A 23,283-nucleotide genomic window follows, 5' to 3' on the forward strand; every position below is an offset into this window, starting at 1 on the left:
CTACTGATGACAACATTGAGTGCAGAGCTGCAAGAATCAGTATTGCGACAGTTTTTACGCCCTCAGTTGTACAGGTTGTACTTACTAATAGATACAAAATGAAACAATTGCTTATACTTCTCGAAACCCTGATCAACACAAACATAATAACTAGAAGCTATTATACTATCAAGCTCGGATAGTATTAGCTACCTACTAGTTTTATCTTACATAAATAACATAGAGGAGAAAATAAAGCATCATTAGTTACCTTTAAAATATTTATTTGATCAATAAGAAATATGAGAATACTTATATAAAAATTATGCAAAATTACGCTCATCTGTTTGACGTATCTACCGGTATATCCAAAATCCGAATCATTACAATATATTTACAGAACGGAAAAATATAAAACGGATTGTACCTAGCTACCGAGGTTCCAACTTTTAAGAACACCTTAAACAGTATGTAATGGACTTGGATTTATTCATAAATGTATTTTGATTACCGAGTATTAATAAACACCATAAAACATAAATATCCCTCAAAATTAGTTAAAATTAAAACAAAATTTGGTTAACAACTAAAACAGAGTATTAATTCAATGACAAAATTAATGACTCGGAATAATAAATCGGATATTTGTACTTTCATAGAATACATCGAAACATTTCACGCAATAATATACTTACAATTAGGTACTAATATTTAGATATTATTATAGTAATTTGGGTATATTTTCGTATTTAAATAATTTTAATATTTGACTTGTATAGTCATTTAAATAAAACATTAATTTGATTTGAGTGTTACATGCAGACAAATTGTAGGATTGTACCTGAGCATAGTGCACACGTAGTTGTCTATAGAAAACATAAGATTGAACATTAAAAATATTCATTAACAAACAAAATAATTTAATAATGTACATACATTTCTTTGTTGGAAGTATTTAGGACATGCATACAGTAGACATTTTACAAATCTCTTTATTTAATTACATCCATTAATTAAAGTGCAGTTCACAGTAAAACGAAATATTTGCATCCAAAATTTAACCTTACATTAAGTCAACAGTACATTACAGTAGCATTTTGTAAAACATTAATTTAAGAGAACTTGTAAATTTTGATCATTACTTGATTCATACAGGCTTTAGTAATATACACAACTGAATCACAACACATTTTATGACATGGGTGCAGCATAGATCTTGGCTTGAATAACAAAATCATTCATTCATTTCCTGTAATAAAAACTACAAATAAAACGTAGGTAATTGAATAGAGACCAAAGACATAATGAAACATAAACCAATATCTATTAACGAATATCTCAACTGCGCCCATGCCTTATGAGATATTTCTTAGCTGTTTGGAGGGAACATTAGGATGATTGTACACTAAAGAATTTCATGGAACCGAATAACTAGCCTCTCTATACATTCTAGCATCTTCTATAACGATACCACTTATAGGAAAATGATCTAGTGTAAACACCCTTTATTTTAAATTACTATTCCTTTTTTTTCTTAAATTTGATCTTTATAATTAATTTTAACCTAGTATTTTTATAATAGGTGGCTTAAGACCTTGTTCCTTACCAAAATTGAGTCTAGTAAATACAAAAAAACGTTACATTACTTTACAAAACACATAAATATTTTTTGTTTAATTCAAATTGGTTTATTTAGTTATAACTTTGATTATCACATTTATTATATTCAAACTTATATTGTAGAAAGCACAATATGCTAGAGGCTAGAGTCAATCTTTCAAATTCATTATATCTATATACACATTACATTCTTCTTAAAATGATTAGAAAAAATACAATAATTTTAATAAGATTACCTAATTTGTTTTCTTGGCTATTGCTTTAATCACTCTTAAGTAATAGCGTCTTACCTAGATACATTTATCAACAAGTAAAAATCTTTTTATAATCCCACTATATGACTAATTGTTTGTCCAATTGTTGGCCCTGTTGGTAAAAAACAAAGATCGAAACATCTATGGGCATGGCTGACTAGTCTAAAATAATAGGATGCGATTAACATCGAGTACTGCGCAGTCTTCTGAGTCGAAATATAAAAATGAATTATTGCGATATTAATATACAGGCTATTAAAATTAATCAATTCGTAACATATTTGGCATGACAGTAAAAAATGATTGAGTTCTTAACGTCTTCTACTGTTAAATTTTATAAAAGAAGACTAATTAATTAACTAGAAATAGATTTAGGGAAGAACACTGATAATAAAGAATTGAGACGAAAATTAAGCCTAAACTGTTTTCAATATATATTCAATATATTTTATGACTTCCTTAAAGTAAGTTATATAACATGGGTATATTTCAGAATAATTGCACTCGTTATATCGAGTATTCGATGTTTGAAATTACATCAATATCTTAATTAAACGTACAATAACTTATTTAAAAATAGGTAGTACAATACTATAAGTTTGCACAAACATACATTTATCAGGAGATTGAACTGTCTTAAAGTTTACATTTAACATTATTATTATTACTGACTTTACTTAATTATGAAGGCTTTGTTTTCGTTCGTATCTTAAATTCCTAATTATGTTGACTTACTTACACACATTTTCTGATATGTGGAAAGATTTATTTAGAATATTTACTTAAATCTAAATTCAAATCATATCAGTATGTTAATGTCTGTCAGTGCAAACTCATAGTAAGTCAAGTCAATAGTTTACTAAAGTGTATAATTTATGAATTTAACGATAACAATTATCATTATAATTAATTAAACAGTATAAAATTGTTGCGTGTAAGCTTCGAGCCTTACTGATTATAAAGTTAATTTTATGTCGTTAAGAACTAATTTGTAATTATGTTAAATATTACAATAAGAAAATATCTGACTTTACATATTGAAACTTATCTCTAAGTAGTGAAGTAATTGCTTGTGATGTAATTACTCTAAAGCTATTAACTCGAGACCCGTTGATAACAACCGGCTAGACGCATCTTAAATACCATTTATGATAAAAGTTTATTTTTTTATCACTAAGAGTTCAATAAATATTTGGGCCGACCCAAAGTTAGAACGGAGCAGCGCAGCGGTGTTCTTTAAAGAACTCCGAAACACAATGTAAACGTCACGATTGTGTTTCAAGCAGTGTTAGCACGTTCTTCATAATATTTTTGGAGAAACGATTTTGCACTTTATACGGAGAGTTCTAGAGACACTTTCGAGTGTCATAAAAAAATCCGCTGCTCTGCACTTCGCCAACTGTGCACCGGAGCTTGAAGTGTTTTAATACTACAGCATCGCCATTACTCCGAGCTAGAGCTCGAACTAGATGGCGTATAGCTGTAGTAGTCGTTCTGCTAGGCGGTATTTATTTGTTCCACGTTCAAGTGAGTAATGAAACGCAAACGCATTTGCAAAGCAGGTCGCAGTTTACGAATCACACTCTCAACTTCATTCTTCATGGTGTCACCGACGAACATGTATTTTATATGATAACTGGAATCATTATTAAGAAAATATATGGAATACAAAAAGTTTTTTAGACAAAGTAATTGTGACTACAAAAGCTTAATGTCAAGTTATTCTTACCTCTCTCGTAATTAGAAATAATAAAATTATATGTACAACTATTTGAGAAATAAAGTAGAATAAGGTAAGTGAAGTAATAGCTTTATAAAAGGATACAGTAAATCGCAAATAGGATCAATGAACTGTAAATGTTGTTGGGTTTTGTCGATGTGCGCAAGAAGCTCGTAGAGTGTTATAGTTATATCCATCACAGCCCGCGACACATCGGAGTTGAAACGTTGCAAGAACGGCCCGACCAGGTGGCACAGATACAGCATTTGTATTTCGGTATGGATCTCCACGGAAAGTTTTTCTTTGATAAATCTGCAAACATAATTTTATACTTTAACATAACCATACAAATACATGATCAATGTTTTTTTATTCAATCTCATAAATACTTTATGAAGTATTGATATGATTTCCAAGAATACCTTGTTTGTTATTTTATTCAATGTTTGATTGATGAGTTTTACAATAACTCCTTACAATAACAATAAAAAAGGTTGACTTACTGCGGGACTTGCATTATCTGACCTGCACCGGCGTGGTACCAGATAGCGTGGGCTAAGGCCAGGGTCAGGCTGTATTTGTTCTCCAACATAGCATCATTTGTAGTCGACAGGTTAAACAATTGGAAAGGAGTGTGTGGATACGGCCATTCTGCCATTTCGTTATTTGTAATTAGCTCCATAATGCGATCGTGGATTACCATCCAGTATGGGTCAGGAAGCGCCGCCATGATAAGGCCAATAGCGTTGATCCAAAGCTGTATTTTTGTGGGAGGAATGACGACGAAGCCTTTAGTAACTACGTCTAAGAGATTGTTGCCCACAAAGTTGGGTGCAAGCGGTAGCGACATCAACTCTACACAAGTTACATAGAGGGCGTGCGCCGAGGGGTTCGGGTACTCATTGAAGCGCCAGTCTGTGTTGGGGAAATGTGAACTGCCAGTCATCGCTGTAACACTTGCTAAGGAAATTATTTTTATTTATATAGTTATTCAATAAACATTTTGACCTCATCCAATGTGTTGATTTTCATATTCCTGTTGCTACTACGCAACAACAAATATAATTATTTCTGCAGCTCATTTTTCCGTTTCGTAAGAGGATTAACCCCGACGTTGAGTGTTATTATATAATGATCTGTACCTCTACCATGAGTTGCTATCGAAAACGTCAATGACTTTGCTACAGTCGATAGCGTATAAACGCGGATCGAATAGTTTTCGATTGGACTCATACCATGAGTTTAAAAAACCTTGACGCGCTCGCTATCGAGAGCTCGATTGTTATTGTAGTATTCGTGTTGTCACACTTGTCATGTTGTCGAACGTGCCTAACTTCACGCCTAATGTAGTTGTTTCTTTCTAACGTTGCTTAAAAGACAGAGTAAGATATATATTCCCGAAAAGCTTCAAATCTACATTAATAATTTCATGCAGGACTACGGTAAACTCGATCGAAACCTTATATGAATAACAAAACATAAAAAAATATTGATTTTGAGTCGACAACATATATCCGCAGATTTCGGATTGTGGAGAATTTCGTTAAATTCCGATGGCAAAAAACAAACCGCTCAAGTCGCCATCTTTGCCGTTGAAGTTTCGCAAAGTGTTTTTTTTTTAAATATGCGGTTGATGTAGTTATACGAACTCTTTTGATATCACAAATAGATGGACACTTTTCTTCTTGCTCTTTTGGGCTTTAGTAATTTTTCATTATTAAATTGAAAGCGGTGTCGTGGGTACCTAGGAATGGTTATGTGGCGCAACTTTAGGGAGTACCTATGTCTTCCGATTGATCGCGATAGTTTTGTAGAATTGTTTCATATACCGATAAACTGTGCATCTATTGAAACTAATATTATAAATGCGAAAATTTATCTGTCTGTCTGTCTCGCTTTCACGCCAATCCTACTGAACCGATTGTATTGAATTTGACAGATAGCCTGATGGAAACGGAGACCACCGAACGCTATAAACTGAAGTCCACGTGGACGGAGTCCTGGGCTACAGCTAGTGTTTGAATAATCCTAATACTTTTTAAACTTCATAGAGCGTAAAATATTCGGTATATTTTAATATAATTTAATATTACTTGATGAACTATTGGTTGGGGTGGAGCCCTCTGTGAACGCTGACTTATTTCCAGCGTTTCCTTAATAATGAATTTATGTATGTTTCATTGTAAAAAAGTGACAGCGTGTATTCAATGTAAATTGACTTTTAACTAGTGCTACTTGATTTTAAATACTCTCTTGCCGACATGATTCTCACAAGAAATACTCAAAACTAAACAATTACTATAAACCGAATACCGTTTCACACCTTGATTAGCAAGTGAGTTACTTAACTACAATCGTAATGGTATTTGTCGATACCATCTGTCAAATTTGTGACTCATGGTACCGTTTTCTTAGAGAAACCACCGCAAAACGTTACGCGCTCGCTACTCGCTGTCGAAGACGTTTTGAATGTTTCGATAGGTTTTATTTGTCAACTCATACTACCGATTTTAGTTTTTCAAGTGACCGCTACGGGCGCTGTACATTTTGTCATATATATTTTTTACGCAGACGCTAGCGAGCTCCGTCACTAAAAACTCATGGTAGAGGTACTGGTTTCCTCGACTAAAGATACAAATTTGACTTAAGCAATCCGCTAATAAGGAAAACCACAGTGAATATTACATAAAAGCAATGGTATTTACTATGCGAACAAAGACAGAAGAAGACGCAGTAAATAAAAATGTCCTATTGTGGTAACTGTTGCATATTTACAACTTACTTATATGTTATGAGCCTTTTAGAAAATATTACTAACAATACTATCAATACTATATTTAACAAGAAAGATAATATGGTACTTTTGTGCGACGATAAGCAGTCGCGATCTGTTCAGGATCTCAATGAAGATGTGTCGTGGTTTAAAAGGATACTGTCAACCATTCTATTGACCAAACTGAGATAGTAGTTAAGGTCGGGGGCCCACCCGGTGGCGTCGACCTCGGACTTGGCGAGATAAGTCTGGAACGCCTCAGTAGTAGCCCAGCCCGCCGGCCGCACCTCCTTGAGAGAACCCAACACGGCATTTACCAGTTTCCTCTTCAGTAACGGTTTGTCACGAAGCTTCGATTCGTAGTAGTGAAGGGTATTGTATAAGAATGTTACAGGACGATCTGAAAAATGTGTTAACTTGTTTTTATCTAATATTGTTTTAAAATCAAAGAACGACTTAAAATTAAAAACTACTGAACCAATCTTGATGAAAATTGTATGATACCAAAAGACCGCTATTTCGCGTTAAATCAAAAAAGTATCAACGAATTCGGTTAATCCAGTCAGAAGTTCTGACGTAAAAATCATACAAACGAATTAAGAACCTTCTCCTTTCTGAAGTAGTTTAGATTAATATAATCTAAAAATGTATAAGTCTCAAGCACCAGTATTCATTAGTATGATGATCATTAGTTTAAATATTCCTCTCAATAATTACGCAATCAAAATTATTTTCGCTGTGCACAATTCTCACATAATCATAGGCCCTGACGCTTGCTTATTTCAAATACTACTTACCATGGAATTTATAGAGATACCCGAGGTGTTCCAAAAGTTGTTCCAGATTCTTGCTGACTGATGGTATTTCTAAATGTCTATGTACCACAATATCCAAGACTGGGATGAATCGAAGGCATACATTACTCAAATAAACTGGTATGGGACCGCCGTAGGTGTTGCTCGCTTCTTCAGGTGCGAACTTCTCAGGATATTTCCTATGGAATGCTAGATGTTTGTCGTACCTGAAAATTTACACAACGAATAAGTAATTTACTTATTTATACTTTATTGCACAGAAATTCATACTTGGACAATATGGTCTTGGAAAGTTCATGTACAAAGGCGAACTCAACCCAGGGCTTGGCTCTCTTACAGCAAACCTTAGAGTGATTGAGAGATTTGATAAAGAATGAAATCAGAATAGCGAAACAGTATTTTGTATTTTTTTACAATTTTAATAAATGGACAGAACGAAAGAAATAATAGAAGGCCAATAAATGCCATGCAATACGATAAAAGCACAATTTGTTCCGGTGCGTTCTAAATAATTAAAATAACTTTTAAAATAAATAATCTATACTCTATACTAATATATAAAACTGAAGAGTTTGTTTGTTTGAATGCGCTAATCTTAGGAACTACTGGTCCAAATTGAAAAATTCTTTCTGTGTTGAATAGACCATTCATCGAGGAAGTTTTTAGGCTATAAACCATCACGCTGCGACTAATAGGAGCGAAAATACACTGAAAAATGTGAAAAAGACAGGGCAGGTATAAATCATAACTTATATCTTCTACCCACGGGGACGAAGTCGCGGGCATCAGCTAGTTAGATATAATTACCAATTGTTCTGTTTCCAATGCTCAGGAGAGTTTTCTTTTACAAAATCTTGTGCTCTATTCCTTAATTCGGACCCTTTAAGTAATAGTAACTGGATGATATAAAGGCACACTTGGCTTTCATTGCCGTCTGGATTGGGGCGTAGTACCTTAAAGAAAAACATATTTTAGGTTATAAATATGATAAAAGATATTAAATTAATAGAATTAAAAACATTTTACTTGATATCTTTCGGTAGGTATTGATAATTAAAAACTTGGTTATCTTCAAAAAGTAAGTATGTTTCATACGTACATTCAACGGTACGTGCACCGTTTTCAACGGTATATAAGACTAAACGAATACAACGAATACTACCAAGCTAGACAATAAAAGCTAGATGTGTGCCAGGGATCCCAGGGAAAAGATTGACTGTACGGAACTCGCCATAAAATAATCAGAAGTACAAAACTAATAAGTAACTAATAGTAGGAAAAATGATATCCAACAGAAATATGTGCAAATAGTTTTGTTGCATTAATCTACGTTTCCCTCAAAACTACACGCACATAGTTTGCCTCTTGGATATACCTATATTATGTAAATTTATGAAACTACCAAGTACCTTTGAAATCAAATCTTTTTTTATATCTATAACTTTATATCTATTTGCTTTACACTTACCAAACACAAGACTAGACGGTCGATGGTGACGATATTATACTTCCAGATGATATCGTTGATCGCGTCAACGCACTTGTTGATGTGCGGCCCGCCGGCGGGGTTCGTCACCTCGAACACGAGGTAATCGCAGAACTTCCGTAAGTGAGCCGACAGGGCGCGGGCACCGATACGCTCTAAGATCCTTTAACAAAAACCAAAGTTAGAAACGACAATGAAATAAAAGATACCTAATATTACCTAATAACTTAGACTGCACGGATAGCCAAATCCAATGGGCAAGACGTGACGCTGTGTCTTGTTCAGGTGACCTAAATGTTTGTGGAACGCGGGAGCCGTTTAAAAGGAATAAATGCACTAAATGTACGAATTGCAAGTTTTCATAATATTAAATTGCATTAGAAAACTAATGCAACGTGTATATTATTAATGTCGTACTTTTTCGTTAAATGACGGAATTTTATAATGTAAGTTTAGCATATAGCAGCGATTCAAAAATGCTAGCGTTCAGAGAAATGTATCTCGTCTATAAATTCTGTGATATATTATTTATTTGGAGAAACATGACCTGACTTGATTTATTATTTGTTCCTTCGTCACCTTGTATATAACATTAATATAACGCTGTTACCATACGAAAGAGTATTTACTTACTTGAAAGCGACGGGGTTGATCCTATTAGTCTCGAATATCATCTTCCACAAGAGACACAGGAACAGCGGCGTGCCCGGTACTGAGAAGTGCGATATAATATCATTGTCGTTGGCCATCGACGTCCACTTGCGGTACTCCTCCTCAACCGACTTCTTTAGCACTTGTTTGTTTTCCTTCGGTGCTGGGTTCTGTGAAACATGCTTTTTCTTGAGGCTCTAGTAAATTATATAGTGGCATACAGCTGAGATGGTAAAACAGTCTAACTATTAAATGGTAATGCCATTTAATAGAATATATTTTACGGGATTCCAAAACTTTAGGTGGTAAAATAGTGTAAAATAGCTAATACAATAAATGAAGGAAAGCCAAAATAATATCTGCAGTAGGCCAAGAGAGCGATACAGGAAGACCATCACAATTATTTATTGTTTAACAGTTTTATTTACATCTTTTTTTGACTGCCAAATAAATCACCTGTTAAATCGCATTTTTTGCCTGAGGTAAAGATCTAAGTTCGATCTTTCAATCACAGTTGATAATTTAGAAAAAGATTATCATTTACAAATCATTTAGAGTCCGAGAATAGGGATACAAAAGACTAACGAATTTACATACAACATTACATTCGCATGGTAGTAGTAGTAAGGATAAAATTCATATACCTGTGAGAAAAACTCAACGAGCATCGGTGGGAAGCATTGAAGCGTATGCTGAGACCACATATGCGGCGTGTTCGTCACTATAGTAGTAAGCAGCTCTTTAACTGCGGCGCCGTCACTACCTGTAAAAGAATAAAAAGTATTTTGTGAATAAGTACAGAAGCGTGTGTGAATTTTTGGTTGATGGTAAGTAGGGGTGTAAGACTGTGTCTTACAAATTACAAATTTACAACACAACAATATTCTGAAATTTAAATCATATAAAAATAAAACTTAATTTGAATGCAACGTGTTTAAATGGTCTAGGCTTGGAATACGAAATTGTCTGGAATTAATAGTAGTTTTGCCTAACTTTTTCTCCACTAAGTTGGGTGTGATTAATGTAAAATGTGAATAATATAAACGATACACCTGCAAAATTTTATGACCAATGATGCCGAGGATCTCTCTAGTTCTTGGGTGTCAGGGTTCGTTGGTTAACTACGATGGATCAAAGTCCATGGTACAGAATATGGCTATGTAAGGCATGTTAAGGTATGGAAGAACAATTAGCTTACCCGCCCCCGTCATGTAGATGCCACGCGCCAGTGTGAGTACTAACACGCGGTTAAGTTCCTCACTCTCTGAAGAGACCAGCGATTTAGGCTCGGAGACAACTCTAGACATTTGTAATTGTACTCCAGAACTTCCCAAACTTGTTATCAAACGGAGAGCTGTACTTTCAAAGCTGCAACATAATATTAAAGGGTATATTATTAAGAGTAAACTGCATTTAAGAATTCTTATACAAACAATAATATTCCAGAGATATAGGGTTAAGCTTCTTGTATGTGCATGTGCATATTTTAGGGCACTAAATATAGCCTGAACATCCTGATGGATTTTAGCTTGTATTTGTTTTTATCATTTTTTTTGGTGGTCACTATTCTCTGGTTCTAAGTTTTCGTCTTCCACCCGTGCGCCACTTCAAAGTAAAAGCATAGATTTTGCATTTTTTTATGAGCGAGCATATAAAGAAAGTCTATTATAATTGAATGAAATCGTGTCACTAAAGGCCTATACATAAAGCACACACACATACAAACCATGAACGTCACTTCTTTTCAGCACATTACTGCACTCAGATATTATAAACATTATAATTGATTTCACACATACCATAACTGCAACTGTGTTTGATTAGCCTGTGGGTACGCTGCCAACGAATGTATGTTCGACAATAATGTTACTCTGTAATGCGGCTGCACATGATGTATACGGTAAGAGAACATATCCAATAAGTTGTGCAATATACCCCAAGCGTGAGACTTGAACACGTTGGGCAGTAACTGATCTGAAAGAAAAGTATACATTTAATCAATACTATAATCTATACTTACTAATATATAAAGCTGAAGAGTTTGTTTGATTGTTTGTTTGAACGCGCTAATCTCGGGAACTACTGGTTCGATTTGAAAAATTCTTTTTGTGTTGAATAGAACATTTATCAAGGAAGGCTATAGGCTATATAACATCACGCTGCGACTAATAGGAGCGAAGATACAGTGGAAAATGTGGCAAAAACAAGGAAAAATATTAATCTTTTGTTAAAAAAATTCCTAACTTATATCTTCTAACCACGCGGACGAAGTCGCGGGCAACAGCTAGTATAATATTAAAATCCGAACTTATATCTTCTAACCACTCGGACAAAGTCGCGGGCAACTGCTAGTCATTTTATAAATGTAAATGTAAGTTTGATTTTTTAATCTTTCACGCGCATTATACTTAACTTATCGTCTTGAAACTTTGCACATGTGTACTTGAAGGGATTAGAAATAACAGAGGTGTTTGTTTGAATCAACTTTTAAAAAAGCAGGATTACGCTTTACTACGATATTCCACGCAGGTAAAGCCGCGGGCGACTTCTAGTATTCTATATTTCTTCAATTTTATTAAAATAGTCTGGTACTGATAACTTTAGGCAGTACTCGAAACTGCATCTCTGTGCACTGTTATCAACTAAAGTTAACGAGGTCACTGGCCGACATTTTCGCAAACGTTTACGAGTAAGAAGAACAGTTATAATAAATATTTATTAATAAAATCTGTACATCAACACTTACGTATAAATCCCTTGATACCCATGGATTCGATTTCAGTATACACCAGTAGACGGCTGTAAGTCTCAACTAACGCAGGAGCCATCATACTACTGCCCGGAATGTTACTCTTGTTCTGAGCTAACTTAGCAACATGAGTCACTATCGAATGTATGAGGGACATTTTACAATGTAAGGTGAGGCTGTCCAAAATACACATAGATAGAGGAACTGTAGGCAGAGGCGTCCCGGGGTTTCCGTTCGGCATCGCTTTCTGGCTTCCAAAAAGAGTCTCAATTATCACACCCATGGGCCGAGCGAAGAATTCTTGGTTTGTAGAGTATGCATTACATAGCAGAGCAATACGAAAATCTGACCCCATTAACGTTGGAGTACTGTTTGAAGTCATTAAGTGCTGTAGGAACCTTGAAAGACATTTGTATATATTAGATTTCATTTTGTAATATAAAATTATATAAACTAGAGATTGAAAAGGTTACATACTCATACTGTACTTTCAAATTCTGTGGCATTGTCATGGTCTTCTGTTCAGTCTCAGCTTTCTTCAACAAGTGCATCCAAATACATACCACAGCCATTTGGTGAGTGCAGTGAGCCTTGGTACAGTCAGGTACCGGCAGTGGTTCTTTCTCAGGGTACAACAATTCATAAAGTTTAATTATAGGTAAGAAGTTTGATGATGGGTTTCTCTGAATGCTTCCAGATATAAATTGGAGTAACACCCACATAAGATGGTCTCTACCTTTCTTCATGTCATGTCCAATCAATTTACTATGAAGCCCCATTACTATGTTTGGAAATGAAGCAAACCCGATGAGAATCAAGTATATGACTTGCGAGGATAAATGAAGCCAACACCAATGGGATGAAGACATGTCATCATCGTCAGTTTCTTGTTCACTCTTTTCCATTGGTAGTATCATAAGTTCAACCAGTTGGTCCTCTAATGCTATGCAGCGCTGTTTATGTTGCTTCTGTAGGCCAAGCATCGAGCACATCATATCCCTTGAGTAAGGCTGCTGTAAAACGTGGCGTAACAGCGATATCTGAGGTTTCATCAATTCCTCCTCATATGGCAAATTGCCTTTCAGGGAAAACTTCAAAGTAGTAGGATCTAAGCGCCATGGGTTAACAAGATGATCTGCATAACCAGAAAATTCAACAACTGGCAACATTTGTGAATGTCCAATAATTGACACCATTTGAGCACAAGGTTTGAAACTCTCTACAAATGTGGATAGCAGTTTTGCTAATTGCTAAAAAAGATGGTTTAGTTAGATAGAACACAAATAAGTGATTACAATAACATAATGTTACTTCATTAATGTTTCTTACCCAGTGTGGCCAATGGTTGTTATCGGGATAATCTTTCTGGATTTCCGTCACAATAAAATATGCTGGTAACAAAGAAGCATTCCGATCAAAAATATATTCTATGACACTGTACAATGCTTTCATTTGGGGCATTGTACTAGAATTCAATCTGACTGGAAGAGTATTTGCCTTTTCCCTGCATCCCTAAAAAATCAATTCATATTGCAAACAGATCGCCAAGCAGAGGTTATGACAAGGAGTTCTTAAGACTAAGATGATAAGGGCTGTTGTAGAAAAATCAACTTACTTTCATTATCTCCCGAACTCCCTTGTAGTCAACACCGCCAATGACTCTTCTTATTAAATTAAAGCTTTCTATCCAGAAGTCAGCATTTTGATAGGTGAGTTTTTCATTTGTCAAAATACAATCACATAACATCCTGAAAATTTAGTTTAATTAGTTATTTTTGAAATGGTAAGTGGTCAAGGTAATTGAATTTTTTTTGATGTCATAAAAAGCTGTGCATGAACTAAAGAAGACATAAGGTTTGTAAGGTGTTGTACATATTTTTTTTCTTTTTTGATGTTTAAATGGTCATACTTTTAAAAACTATCCACTATCTATGTCAAGATAAAACTAATAGCTATTATACTTACCGAGCTTGAATGATGTTTGTGTTGACCAGTGTTTCCAGAAGTGTAAGCAATTGTTTCATTTTGTATCTATTAGTAAGTACAGCCGTGGGCGTTAAAAACTGCCGCAATGCTGACTCTTGCAGCTCTGCACTCAATGTTGTCATTAGGCTACAAAGCTTTTTTTGATACATTGCTAACATTTCATTTTCTTGTTCTGGTTTATGGACTAAGAAGCAACTAAAAGCTGCTTCTACCACTTCAACTCGCTGAAAATGTAAAAACTTGATTGAGTCAACATGCAGCAAGTAATTATAGTATGTACATAAATGTGCTAATGGTCATGTGTTATCAGTATTGCTATGGGTAATTACTTTTATATACTAGCGCTACCCACATCTACTATGGTGTTTATTGTTCTTTATTCTGGTAAGTTTATACATCCCATACAAGCTATTACCAAGCAGTTGAATAGGACAAACTCAAATCTGAAGTAGCTTAAGTATCACTGAATGATATTTGAATATATAAGTACTCACCAATATTTCATTAACTATATTGCCTACTTGGGAGTCGGCCATCTCTGTAATATTATCATCTACAAACACAGAAAATACACAGTTATACATTGAGCCAACAGTTATGTACCTAGTGTTTTCAATATCAATTCACTACTATTATGTGTATGTATATTTGTGCCTTATACAAAAAGGTGTTGAAAAACAAGTTGTAAACCATTTAAATTTACACTGCTACTGTTAAGCAGTGGTGAATGAAAGATATTTTTTATGCAAGCTAAAAATACTTTTAAATACTGTAATACGGACAGCGAAGCAATTTTTATTTTGAACAAAATGCTAGTTTTAAGATATTTAAGGTCGAATTACACCTGCACCAAGTAAATGCAAAAACAGATGAGAGTACTGGATCCTTGGGTTAAATAATAATTTCATTAATTAAAGAGCATGCATAGTCGAGATTCTTATTATATTCTACATGTCATACACTTTTCTTTCACATAATAATGTAAGCTTTACACTTTTAGTTAATTATTTGAGGCTTAACACAGAAAGAATAAGTAAATAGATTATTCTTGACAAACTTATACATCTTATGTTAATTTCATAGATGAATGTAAACAAAACTCACTTGAAAAATACATCAGAATAAACTCTGATGACTGCACGTATGAAACGGTCCACAAATCCACACAACGAGTTCAAGACAAACGTACACTATGTTTGACGTAAAATTTGTTGAAGCCAAGTCGTGGGTAAATTTAATGTGTGATGAGACCTTTAGCGACACTGCTTAACTTTTTTGATCGTTTATACTATATTTAGCTATAAGGCTTTTTATTTCGTATAACTCTTAAATAGTGGTAATTCTTTGGGTAATTCCGATTGAATATATAATGCACTTTCAAATGTTATAATGTTATAATTTTTGCTCCTTTTTTAGCTTATCTTACTTTTTGTCTTCTTTAGTTTTACATGATTTTAAGTTAGTCGATTGATACAAGTGGATGAGAAATGATACAGAGGAATTTAGTAAAAAAAAATTAAGAATAATCGTATGAACAGAAATCAAAAATGAATTATGGGGTTCTATATTAAAACGAATTGAGTCGACTATTAATCATCGAGTACTCGATGTTTGATAATTAGATAGTAACAAACTGCCAACACTACCAACACCAGTATGGCATTATTAAAAAGTAAAGCAAAGAGACTGCAATGTATTTTCTTCATTTTTTATGAAAATTACTAAGTTTTACGTCCATTTTTTGTTCATGTTAAATATCCCAAATCAACGTTTGGGTAATGGAGTCTCCGCCTTTTTCAACACACTCCGAGGCGCCTCCATTAAGCGAAGATAGTGGTCTTATAATTACCAGTGGTTCCTTTTCCAGTGATTCTGCCAGTGGATGGCATCACGTCGCATCCGAGGTGAGCTAATCATTAGAAATTTTATCCAATTATTTATTGTGTTGTTAAATAATCATTATGATAATTAGATTTATGTAAAGATTTAATTGCCTATATCAAAAATATGTATACATTTACTTATCATGAATTTTCAATGCCATCTAATTTCTACTATCCTTCAAAACTGTTGCTCTGAATTGTTATAATTATAATCAGTAACATTTAAGTATAACAATGTGCTAAATAAACTGAGTAATACATATAGAAAGTTAAATTTTGTATCAATAATTGTTTATGAGGTTATTGGTGCCATTGTTTATATTTAAATGTTGATAAAACTGATTAGTTGTGTAATGTAAATAACATTACAAATTATTTTTTCCCTGCTTATTGCGAATGTAGAGTATATCATGTTTAACTTTCTTTTTTATTAGTGCAAATAGCTACTTCTTTTTTATTGTTTTACACAACACTTTGCATTGGTAAGCTTCACTTACTTCAGATTTGTTTGCTCAGCAGTTCTCTTTTTCTTTTTTTACTATTTACACTTGCTTTTGGCTTTGGCTATCATTAGATTCAAGCCCCTAATTTTACCAGTTTATTTTCATCATGAATATAAAACTTTTTCTTTTTAACAGAAGCTAATATTTACTCATTTATTTGCACAGCCTTGTACTATTGTTTCTAGCAATGCTGCCACAGTTATACTCTTTCTAAAATAATAAGGAAAATCATTTTGACTAATTGCTTGCAAGGTCATAACAAGTTATTACTTCTGAATCCTATACTGCATTTATATTACATTACAATTTATTAATCTATTGTGTACAGATAAGAAACACAAGTGTTTTTTTTTAATGAATTTACATTCTTGATAATCTTATCATAATTATTAAGAGTTCTTTGCATATTTATTAGATTGATATCAATTCTATAGAATTTGTACTGATTTATTATCTAGATCTTAATGATAAAAGTAAAATGTTCTATGAAGGCTTTTAGACTTTAAACAGCATTAGTTAGAAAAAAAATTGCATCATGTATTGGACTGTAATTATATTAAGAAATCATTCAATGAGACAATAAAAGAAATGAATAAAACAATGAATGTCTATAATAATATCCTAAAATCAATCTACAAAAGAACTTTTAGAATAAGTCATAAGTAAAGTATAACACTTTTATTTTTTATTCTGCTTCAAATCTATCTTTATGTTTAATTTTAGGGCTCAGCTATGCTAATTTATTTTCACTATTGCCATTGTTTTTCTTTAAGCATATTTATCTTTCACATCCACAATTATGCTGGCACTTTGTCGTAGTTCAATTGCTATAGCGTAATAATTTTCGTATAAAATCGACATTAATAAATAATTACTCTTAATTATGCACTTAATTCATTCAGTTTTAGAATTCGTATACGTAATATATAGTCGTAGATGCTGCAATGCGAGTGTCGTATGAATAATAATTTATGTGCTCATAGCGATAGATTCACAGCCAATCACTATTAAAAGAGTAAATTTGAGTAAAGAATGCACTAAAGAAGTACTCAGCGATATATGCAAACATGCGATGTACATAATTTGTTGGCGGGAAAAACAAGGCGAAACTTTGTCCATACATATTGCCATAGTAATGAATAGAATTTCTTAAAAGAAATCTAATAAGTATTATTTTTCTACAGTTACAAGAAAGTGATTTTGATGAAAAATCGTTATCGCTATGTGAATCAACGGAAACATCAGAGCGTATGGGCGGGGATTTTTTTAATACCGTCAAAAAAGGTCCTGGAAAAGTCATACTTACGACGATAGAACCACCACCTGAGTTTCAGGTATGGGTAGTTTTAGCGAATTTATTATCATTTAAGAAGTTTACGTTTTATTCACGCTTGTTTTCGGGATTACGTGACGATCACAGGACAGAGACGTATTTTGGAGTTATTCAAAATTTATCTTTTATTAAAAAAGCCCACATGCCCGAAATACACTAAGAAATGTCCTTTCTAATAATCTAAAAAATAAATATTAAACAGCCCTATTTTCACCCGTACCAACAAAACCATTTATTATGCTAGTTCAACACGAAACATTCGAAATGTAAATGATCAGTGAAGGAAACGTGTTGGGCTCAGATCTCAGTCTATCAAATTAATCCAAGAGCCAGACATACCGGGCACGTTCAATAATTCAGACGGCTGCGTCCGGATCACGAACCGTGTTTAAAAGGCTAAGCGTTTGTTGTACGTGATAATTTTATCCTCTCCGCAATTTGAATACTGAATATATTTTTCAGTGGTTTTTACGCGGTTATTATCATAAAACTTTTCACAAAGTAATAATGAAAGAAATGTTCGAGTACATTATTTTGATAATAGGACCTCAGAAAGCCATCTAAGAGTCTTATTATCAAAATAGCGAACTTGCTTTGACTGATTCCAAATATATCTAGTTACAACTATAACGCTACAGCTGGGAAGACTTGAAGCATAAATTAATTACTGCAACCGATCGCGTAATCCAATATAAGCCCCTAATGGAATAAACGTCGTTTATGTCATAACAGCATTAACTAGCTATCTTCAGCTAAGCGTGCGTTTCCTGTTTACCTTTCCTGTAGAAACTGTAACGTGCGCTCGATACCGATAAATAGAACGCGAGTTAAAAGAATTGTCATTTTCTATTCATCATGTTACACAGTATTGTTCAAACTTATATTGTTTTTCTATGAGAAACTTTTAATTCCCATTAAAGTTAAGAATAATATAAATGTCAAAGACTGTAGCTAGTGTAAGTGAATCCTAAAGCAACGAGGACAGAAGAATTTATTCGAAAATACCAGTGTCATACGAGTGCCTACATAATCGGTGCTATATTTTCAAGTAGATTTGCTAATGGACCATATAACTCTATCTTTAATCTATCTACTTATCCATCAAGCTAACATGAAGCCCACAGTTTAGGATAAAGCTCGCTGATCAACCACGATTGTAAAAAAGACCACACATAGCCGTGGCAGACACGTTTCTGATTTAGTCTCGATAGGACGCCTACTAGAGTTAGCGCCTAGCTTGCGGTCAGTTCGATTGAGATAGGTCTGTGCGGTTGATGCGCAATATGCGGGAGCAGTGGTGTATAAGTTAGGTACCCGTTGGGAATTGCTCGAGCTTCAGTGTGACGCGGTAGTTGCAAACAGTCTAATAGTAATATTCACAAACAGTATATTGCTGTCGAATATTAACGAGGTAATTTTGTAAATATTAGCAAATTTTAGGTTTGTTTTATTACGATTATACTTGTCACTTTAGATATTAATGCAAATATTCGTCAAAAAAAGAGGGAATATTTTCAATAAAATATAATAATACCAGGTGTGAGTTCTTCAGCGTACGCTTTTCACCTTGATATCTATTGACAGTATAAATTTCCCTTTACAGGATAACCCCGTATCGGATAACTTGGATAATTGCACGACTGAATACGCGCCTCCATCGGTCGTTTTCACTAACGATGACACAATCAAACAGAAATCGACACTGGATGTAGTAATAAACCCAAGACACTTATCGCCTATGTACCCTAGAAAACTGAAGCCAGAATCGCTGTATGAACGACGTCAGTGTTTGAATCACAGGTTCGCGAGCCCAAGACTTCTTCATTTAAGTCCATGTCGCGCTAACCGGCCCTCATCGAGAAATTCGTTATCTTCGAGATTGTCGAGCAGCCACAACTCACTTGTAACACAGTTTCAAGCCGATGATTCAAATTTTATCACTCAGGCCATTTCGCATGATACTTTGACCACAAAGTCGTCAGACATTACGGATATGTATAATGTCCCGTTCGACAGCGATATTTATGCGGTGCCCATCGATATGGTTCGGCCTAGTCACAGCAACATGAGAAATAAAGGAAAGAAGCAATTACGAAACAACAAAAAGAGGGCAAAGAACACGCTTCAAAATATCGCTCCTAACAATTTCCCCATCGATAAAAATCATAAACCAAAAGAAAATACAAGACATAAGGACGTTAAAACTAAAAGACATAGTTTGCCTAGCTCATCTTGTAAAAAACCCACTGGTGATTCAGATACCGATTCATTACATTTAACATTACGTGAAATGAGAAAATATTTGCAAACTCTTTATTCCAGTTCGAGTGATTCGGAATGTAGGGCTACAATTAATAAAAAGAATAATCCTATAGTAACTAATGTTGGCATCCACACTAAACACACAAGTAAAGATACATGCTCTACAGTGTTCCTGAAGGAAAGTAATGAGCTCCCCAGGACTGTGGAAACCAACAATAATAATAGGAAAGCTAATAAAAATTCTTTTGGTATGAATGCAAAGAACAAAAAGCACAAAGAAAACATTCCGAAGGATATGATTGAATTGGAAAAGAATGACAAGGTTGTCAAGAAGAGTATCACGAGCCAAAATCCAAAAACTAAAATGTCCCCTGTTAGGATACTGTCAATTAATTTGAAGCAGAGCTTTTGTAATTTATTTCGGTGGCGGCGTCAGCCAGTTGTGGAGAACGCAGGAGATGTGGAAAAGCTTAGTGGGAATAAGGAGGAGACTCCCCCGGCCGCTGTGAGGCGAGCACTGCCGCCGCTGCCGCAGCCGCCGAACGTCCATCAGGGAGCTCGGAGAACTGCTACTGAAGAGGATACTGTTATGGACTTTGCAACCTCGATTCAAAAAGTTAAAGATGTAAGTTACATTTAAATTGGAGTAATTACTTTTCATCTCAATGGACAATAAATAATTACTATGTTTATTGCAACTACACCTGCTGTGGAAAGAGTTGGATCAGAGTCATAATATATTTGCACTACTTTACCTGAATAAACACCTATATGAAATATAACAGATGCTGTGCATAATATATTACTGACACGGTAACCTATTTCTCTGTAGGAATATTTTCTTGCTATATTTGGGTTTTAAAAATACTGTTAAATTATTCTAAACCTTATTTCAGGTTAGTTTACTATTATTATTCAGATTATTTATTTGTCTTATTTATTTCAGTATGGTTGGTACTGGGGCCCTATATCAGTAGAGGCTGCTGAAAAGATTCTGTCGAATGAACCTGATGGCTCGTTCATAGTCCGAGATAGCAGTGATGACCATTATATATTCACTTTAACTTTTAAATTAAATGGTCTTAGACATGTAAGGATTGAACATGATCAGGGTAAGTCGGATTTCTTATGCCCACCAAGTCAAAAGATACAAAATAAAATTGAATTTCTGCTTTTCTACAATTGTAGAGTGCTTTCTAATCATTTAATTAGCAGTTCTTTGGTTACTATGCTTTTAACATCGAGACTTTAAAACTACCTTTCTTGTGTTTCATTTTTACAATTTTTTAAGGTATTCAGAAAGTTCAACATTTATATATTTTCAGGTAACTTCTGTTTTGGTGGCTGCACTATGTTTAAAGCTCAGACTATAGTTGAATTCATTGAGAATGCGGTGGAAACGTCGCGTAGCGGTCGCTATTTGTTTTTCTTGAATTTGAGACCTGTATTAGGTCCAGTCCGAGTACAATTATTATATCCAGTTTCAAGATTTAAACGAGTGCAAAGTCTCCAACACATGTGCAGGTATGCTGTTTATAATAAAACAATTTGGTCGCTTTTTCGCGGGAAAAATTTCTATATTTACAGTGCATAGGGTAAATAAATAGATATCTTACTAAAATAAGACCAGTTCTGTGTAAGTCCTGTTTTACTACAACTTGATTTAATACAATTAATAATTTGAAATGAAAAATTTTGTTTACAACTAATTATATATTTATTTTGAGCCTATGGTCTCACTGTACGAGATATACAAATGAGATATATATGAGAACTTAATTGAATGCGTCTACACTAGCATCACTTTATGACGAGATAATTTATGGACGATATCATTTAGTTCTAACTTTCCCTTTATACTCTTATTTCCTTTGGGTTTCATCATGAGAATGTCATATGCATCAGTGTGCATTTATTACTTGGTGTTATAATATATTTTTAATTGATTTCAGATTTGTGATATTAAAGTACGTGCGTCGCGACCTTATCAGCGGCCTGCCTCTGCCGCGGCGACTCGTGGACTACTTGAGTGCGACGCACTACTACTCTGAGCTTTTGGCTGACATGTGAACAGGCTATAACAGGGTTAGCTATGTCACCAACATTTTATATTATCACTATGAAGTATTCCATACAAGGATATCTCTATTTTTTTTAATATCGTTAATGATTTCAAATGATTTTCTTTTTTAATTTTATTAAATAATGACAAGGGCATTAATGAAATATAATTGTATGGAATACTAAATTTAGTTTTTTTTTTGTTGTAATTATAATTATTTATTTACGTTGAAATGATATTGACTGGTTAGGTCATGCGGATCGAACGGACTCCGTTTTAAAAAGAAGTACTTACTTTTTGTGTACTTGTGTATTTGATTCGATTGAGTAATGTGATCTCGAGATAGACCGTGGTTGAGTGACGATACGTATTAAAAGGCAGTGTTTGAGGTATGGCTATGACGGTAATCATGCTAACAGTAGTGCTCGGTTTGTTTGTTGTCTTTGCATATGTATGGCAATAGTGGCAATGAAAGTTTCGTTCTTAATGAGAGTTTACAAAGGCATACGTCTTGAGCTTGTCGGTAATATATAGGAAAATATAGGACGACATAAATTCGAAGCTTGAAAGTTTTGGACGGTGTTCGAAGTAATACTAAACACTTCGGAACAAAACAAGCTTCAATTTAAATAACAAGTGAAGACCTGTGAAAAGTTTGTACTCGTTGTGTATCTGAGGAATGTAAATTAAATTGCCTATGCTTAAAACAATGTTTTAGAATTAATAACAAACGTACAAATTTTATTGAAGAGGAACAATTCTAAGTATTTTAACTATTGTTATATTATTAATTACTGTGTGGGAGTGATAGTTCGCTCTATGTTGCGTCGCTTAGATTTGAGTATTGGTCGGCGTAGGTTACAAGTTAAGTTTCCTCGTTTACGAAAAACAATAATACGATTGTCTGTTAGTATTGAAGATTACAATTAACTGACCAAGTCAACATTAAATTAGTCGTCTATAGTCATATTGAAATACTAAAACAACGCGCGAATGAGCATTAGTGGGCTTTGTTCACAGGTTGACAAAATAATAGCAGTCTGATAATGTCCCACTGGTGGGCGCAAGCTTCTTCTTATATGAATATAGTTTGGGCATTGACACTAATACACCTTCTATTAAATTAACGAAAGAAAAACAAGTGACTTCCATACTACATGATAACGCCATGTTATCTCACAGCTAAAAATGGAACTATTTCAGTCAA

At 34.1% G+C, this 23,283-nt stretch overlaps 2 protein-coding genes across 3 annotated transcripts; one reads left to right on the plus strand and one right to left on the minus strand.

The window, feature by feature from the left end:
- Window positions 1-246: 246 nt before the first annotated feature.
- Window positions 247-15,366, minus strand: LOC113495787 (mediator of RNA polymerase II transcription subunit 23). The gene is made up of 18 exons (XM_026874725.1): window positions 15,138-15,366; window positions 14,528-14,586; window positions 14,013-14,257; window positions 13,663-13,795; window positions 13,377-13,559; window positions 12,525-13,297; window positions 12,045-12,445; window positions 11,098-11,272; window positions 10,497-10,666; window positions 9,943-10,061; window positions 9,281-9,468; window positions 8,630-8,810; window positions 7,969-8,114; window positions 7,144-7,367; window positions 6,507-6,746; window positions 4,077-4,521; window positions 3,679-3,885; window positions 247-3,489 (listed from the first exon to the last, which is right to left on the minus strand). Exons 1-18 carry the CDS (start codon window positions 15,148-15,150, stop codon window positions 3,351-3,353), a joined length of 4,041 nt encoding a protein of 1,346 aa, XP_026730526.1. The 5' UTR covers window positions 15,151-15,366; the 3' UTR covers window positions 247-3,350.
- Window positions 15,367-15,592: 226 nt separating this feature from the next.
- On the plus strand, window positions 15,593-22,230 carry LOC113495668. 2 transcript variants are annotated; one of them, XM_026874521.1, is made up of 6 exons: window positions 15,593-15,937; window positions 17,604-17,753; window positions 19,356-20,639; window positions 20,961-21,126; window positions 21,340-21,538; window positions 21,967-22,230. In XM_026874521.1, exons 1-6 carry the CDS (start codon window positions 15,812-15,814, stop codon window positions 22,082-22,084), a joined length of 2,043 nt encoding a protein of 680 aa, XP_026730322.1. In that variant the 5' UTR covers window positions 15,593-15,811; the 3' UTR covers window positions 22,085-22,230. The 2 variants fall into 2 exon arrangements, with proteins under 2 accessions (XP_026730322.1, XP_026730323.1); XM_026874522.1 differs by lacking the exon at window positions 17,604-17,753 and having other exon boundaries at window positions 15,594-15,937.
- The last annotated feature ends 1,053 nt before the right edge of the window (window positions 22,231-23,283 follow it).

The sequence above is a fragment of the Trichoplusia ni genome, chromosome 7 (assembly GCF_003590095.1).
Source record: "Trichoplusia ni isolate ovarian cell line Hi5 chromosome 7, tn1, whole genome shotgun sequence".
Taxonomy (NCBI): Eukaryota; Metazoa; Arthropoda; class Insecta; order Lepidoptera; family Noctuidae; genus Trichoplusia; species Trichoplusia ni.

Bases quoted from the DNA above. Each gene is read 5' to 3' on its own strand.
- LOC113495787 (XM_026874725.1), bottom strand. The intron at 13,560-13,662 runs GTAAGTTGATTT...TTGATTTTTTAG, and splicing joins GAGTTCGGGAGATAATGAAA to GGATGCAGGGAAAAGGCAAA. The intron at 3,886-4,076 runs GTAAGTCAACCT...TTATGTTTGCAG, and splicing joins CAGATAATGCAAGTCCCGCA to ATTTATCAAAGAAAAACTTT.
- LOC113495668 (XM_026874521.1), top strand. From the start codon at position 15,812: ATGGAGTCTCCGCCTTTTTCAACACACTCCGAGGCGCCTCCATTAAGC. The intron at 15,938-17,603 runs GTGAGCTAATCA...ATTTTTCTACAG, and splicing joins GGCATCACGTCGCATCCGAG to TTACAAGAAAGTGATTTTGA. The intron at 17,754-19,355 runs GTATGGGTAGTT...TTCCCTTTACAG, and splicing joins AACCACCACCTGAGTTTCAG to GATAACCCCGTATCGGATAA.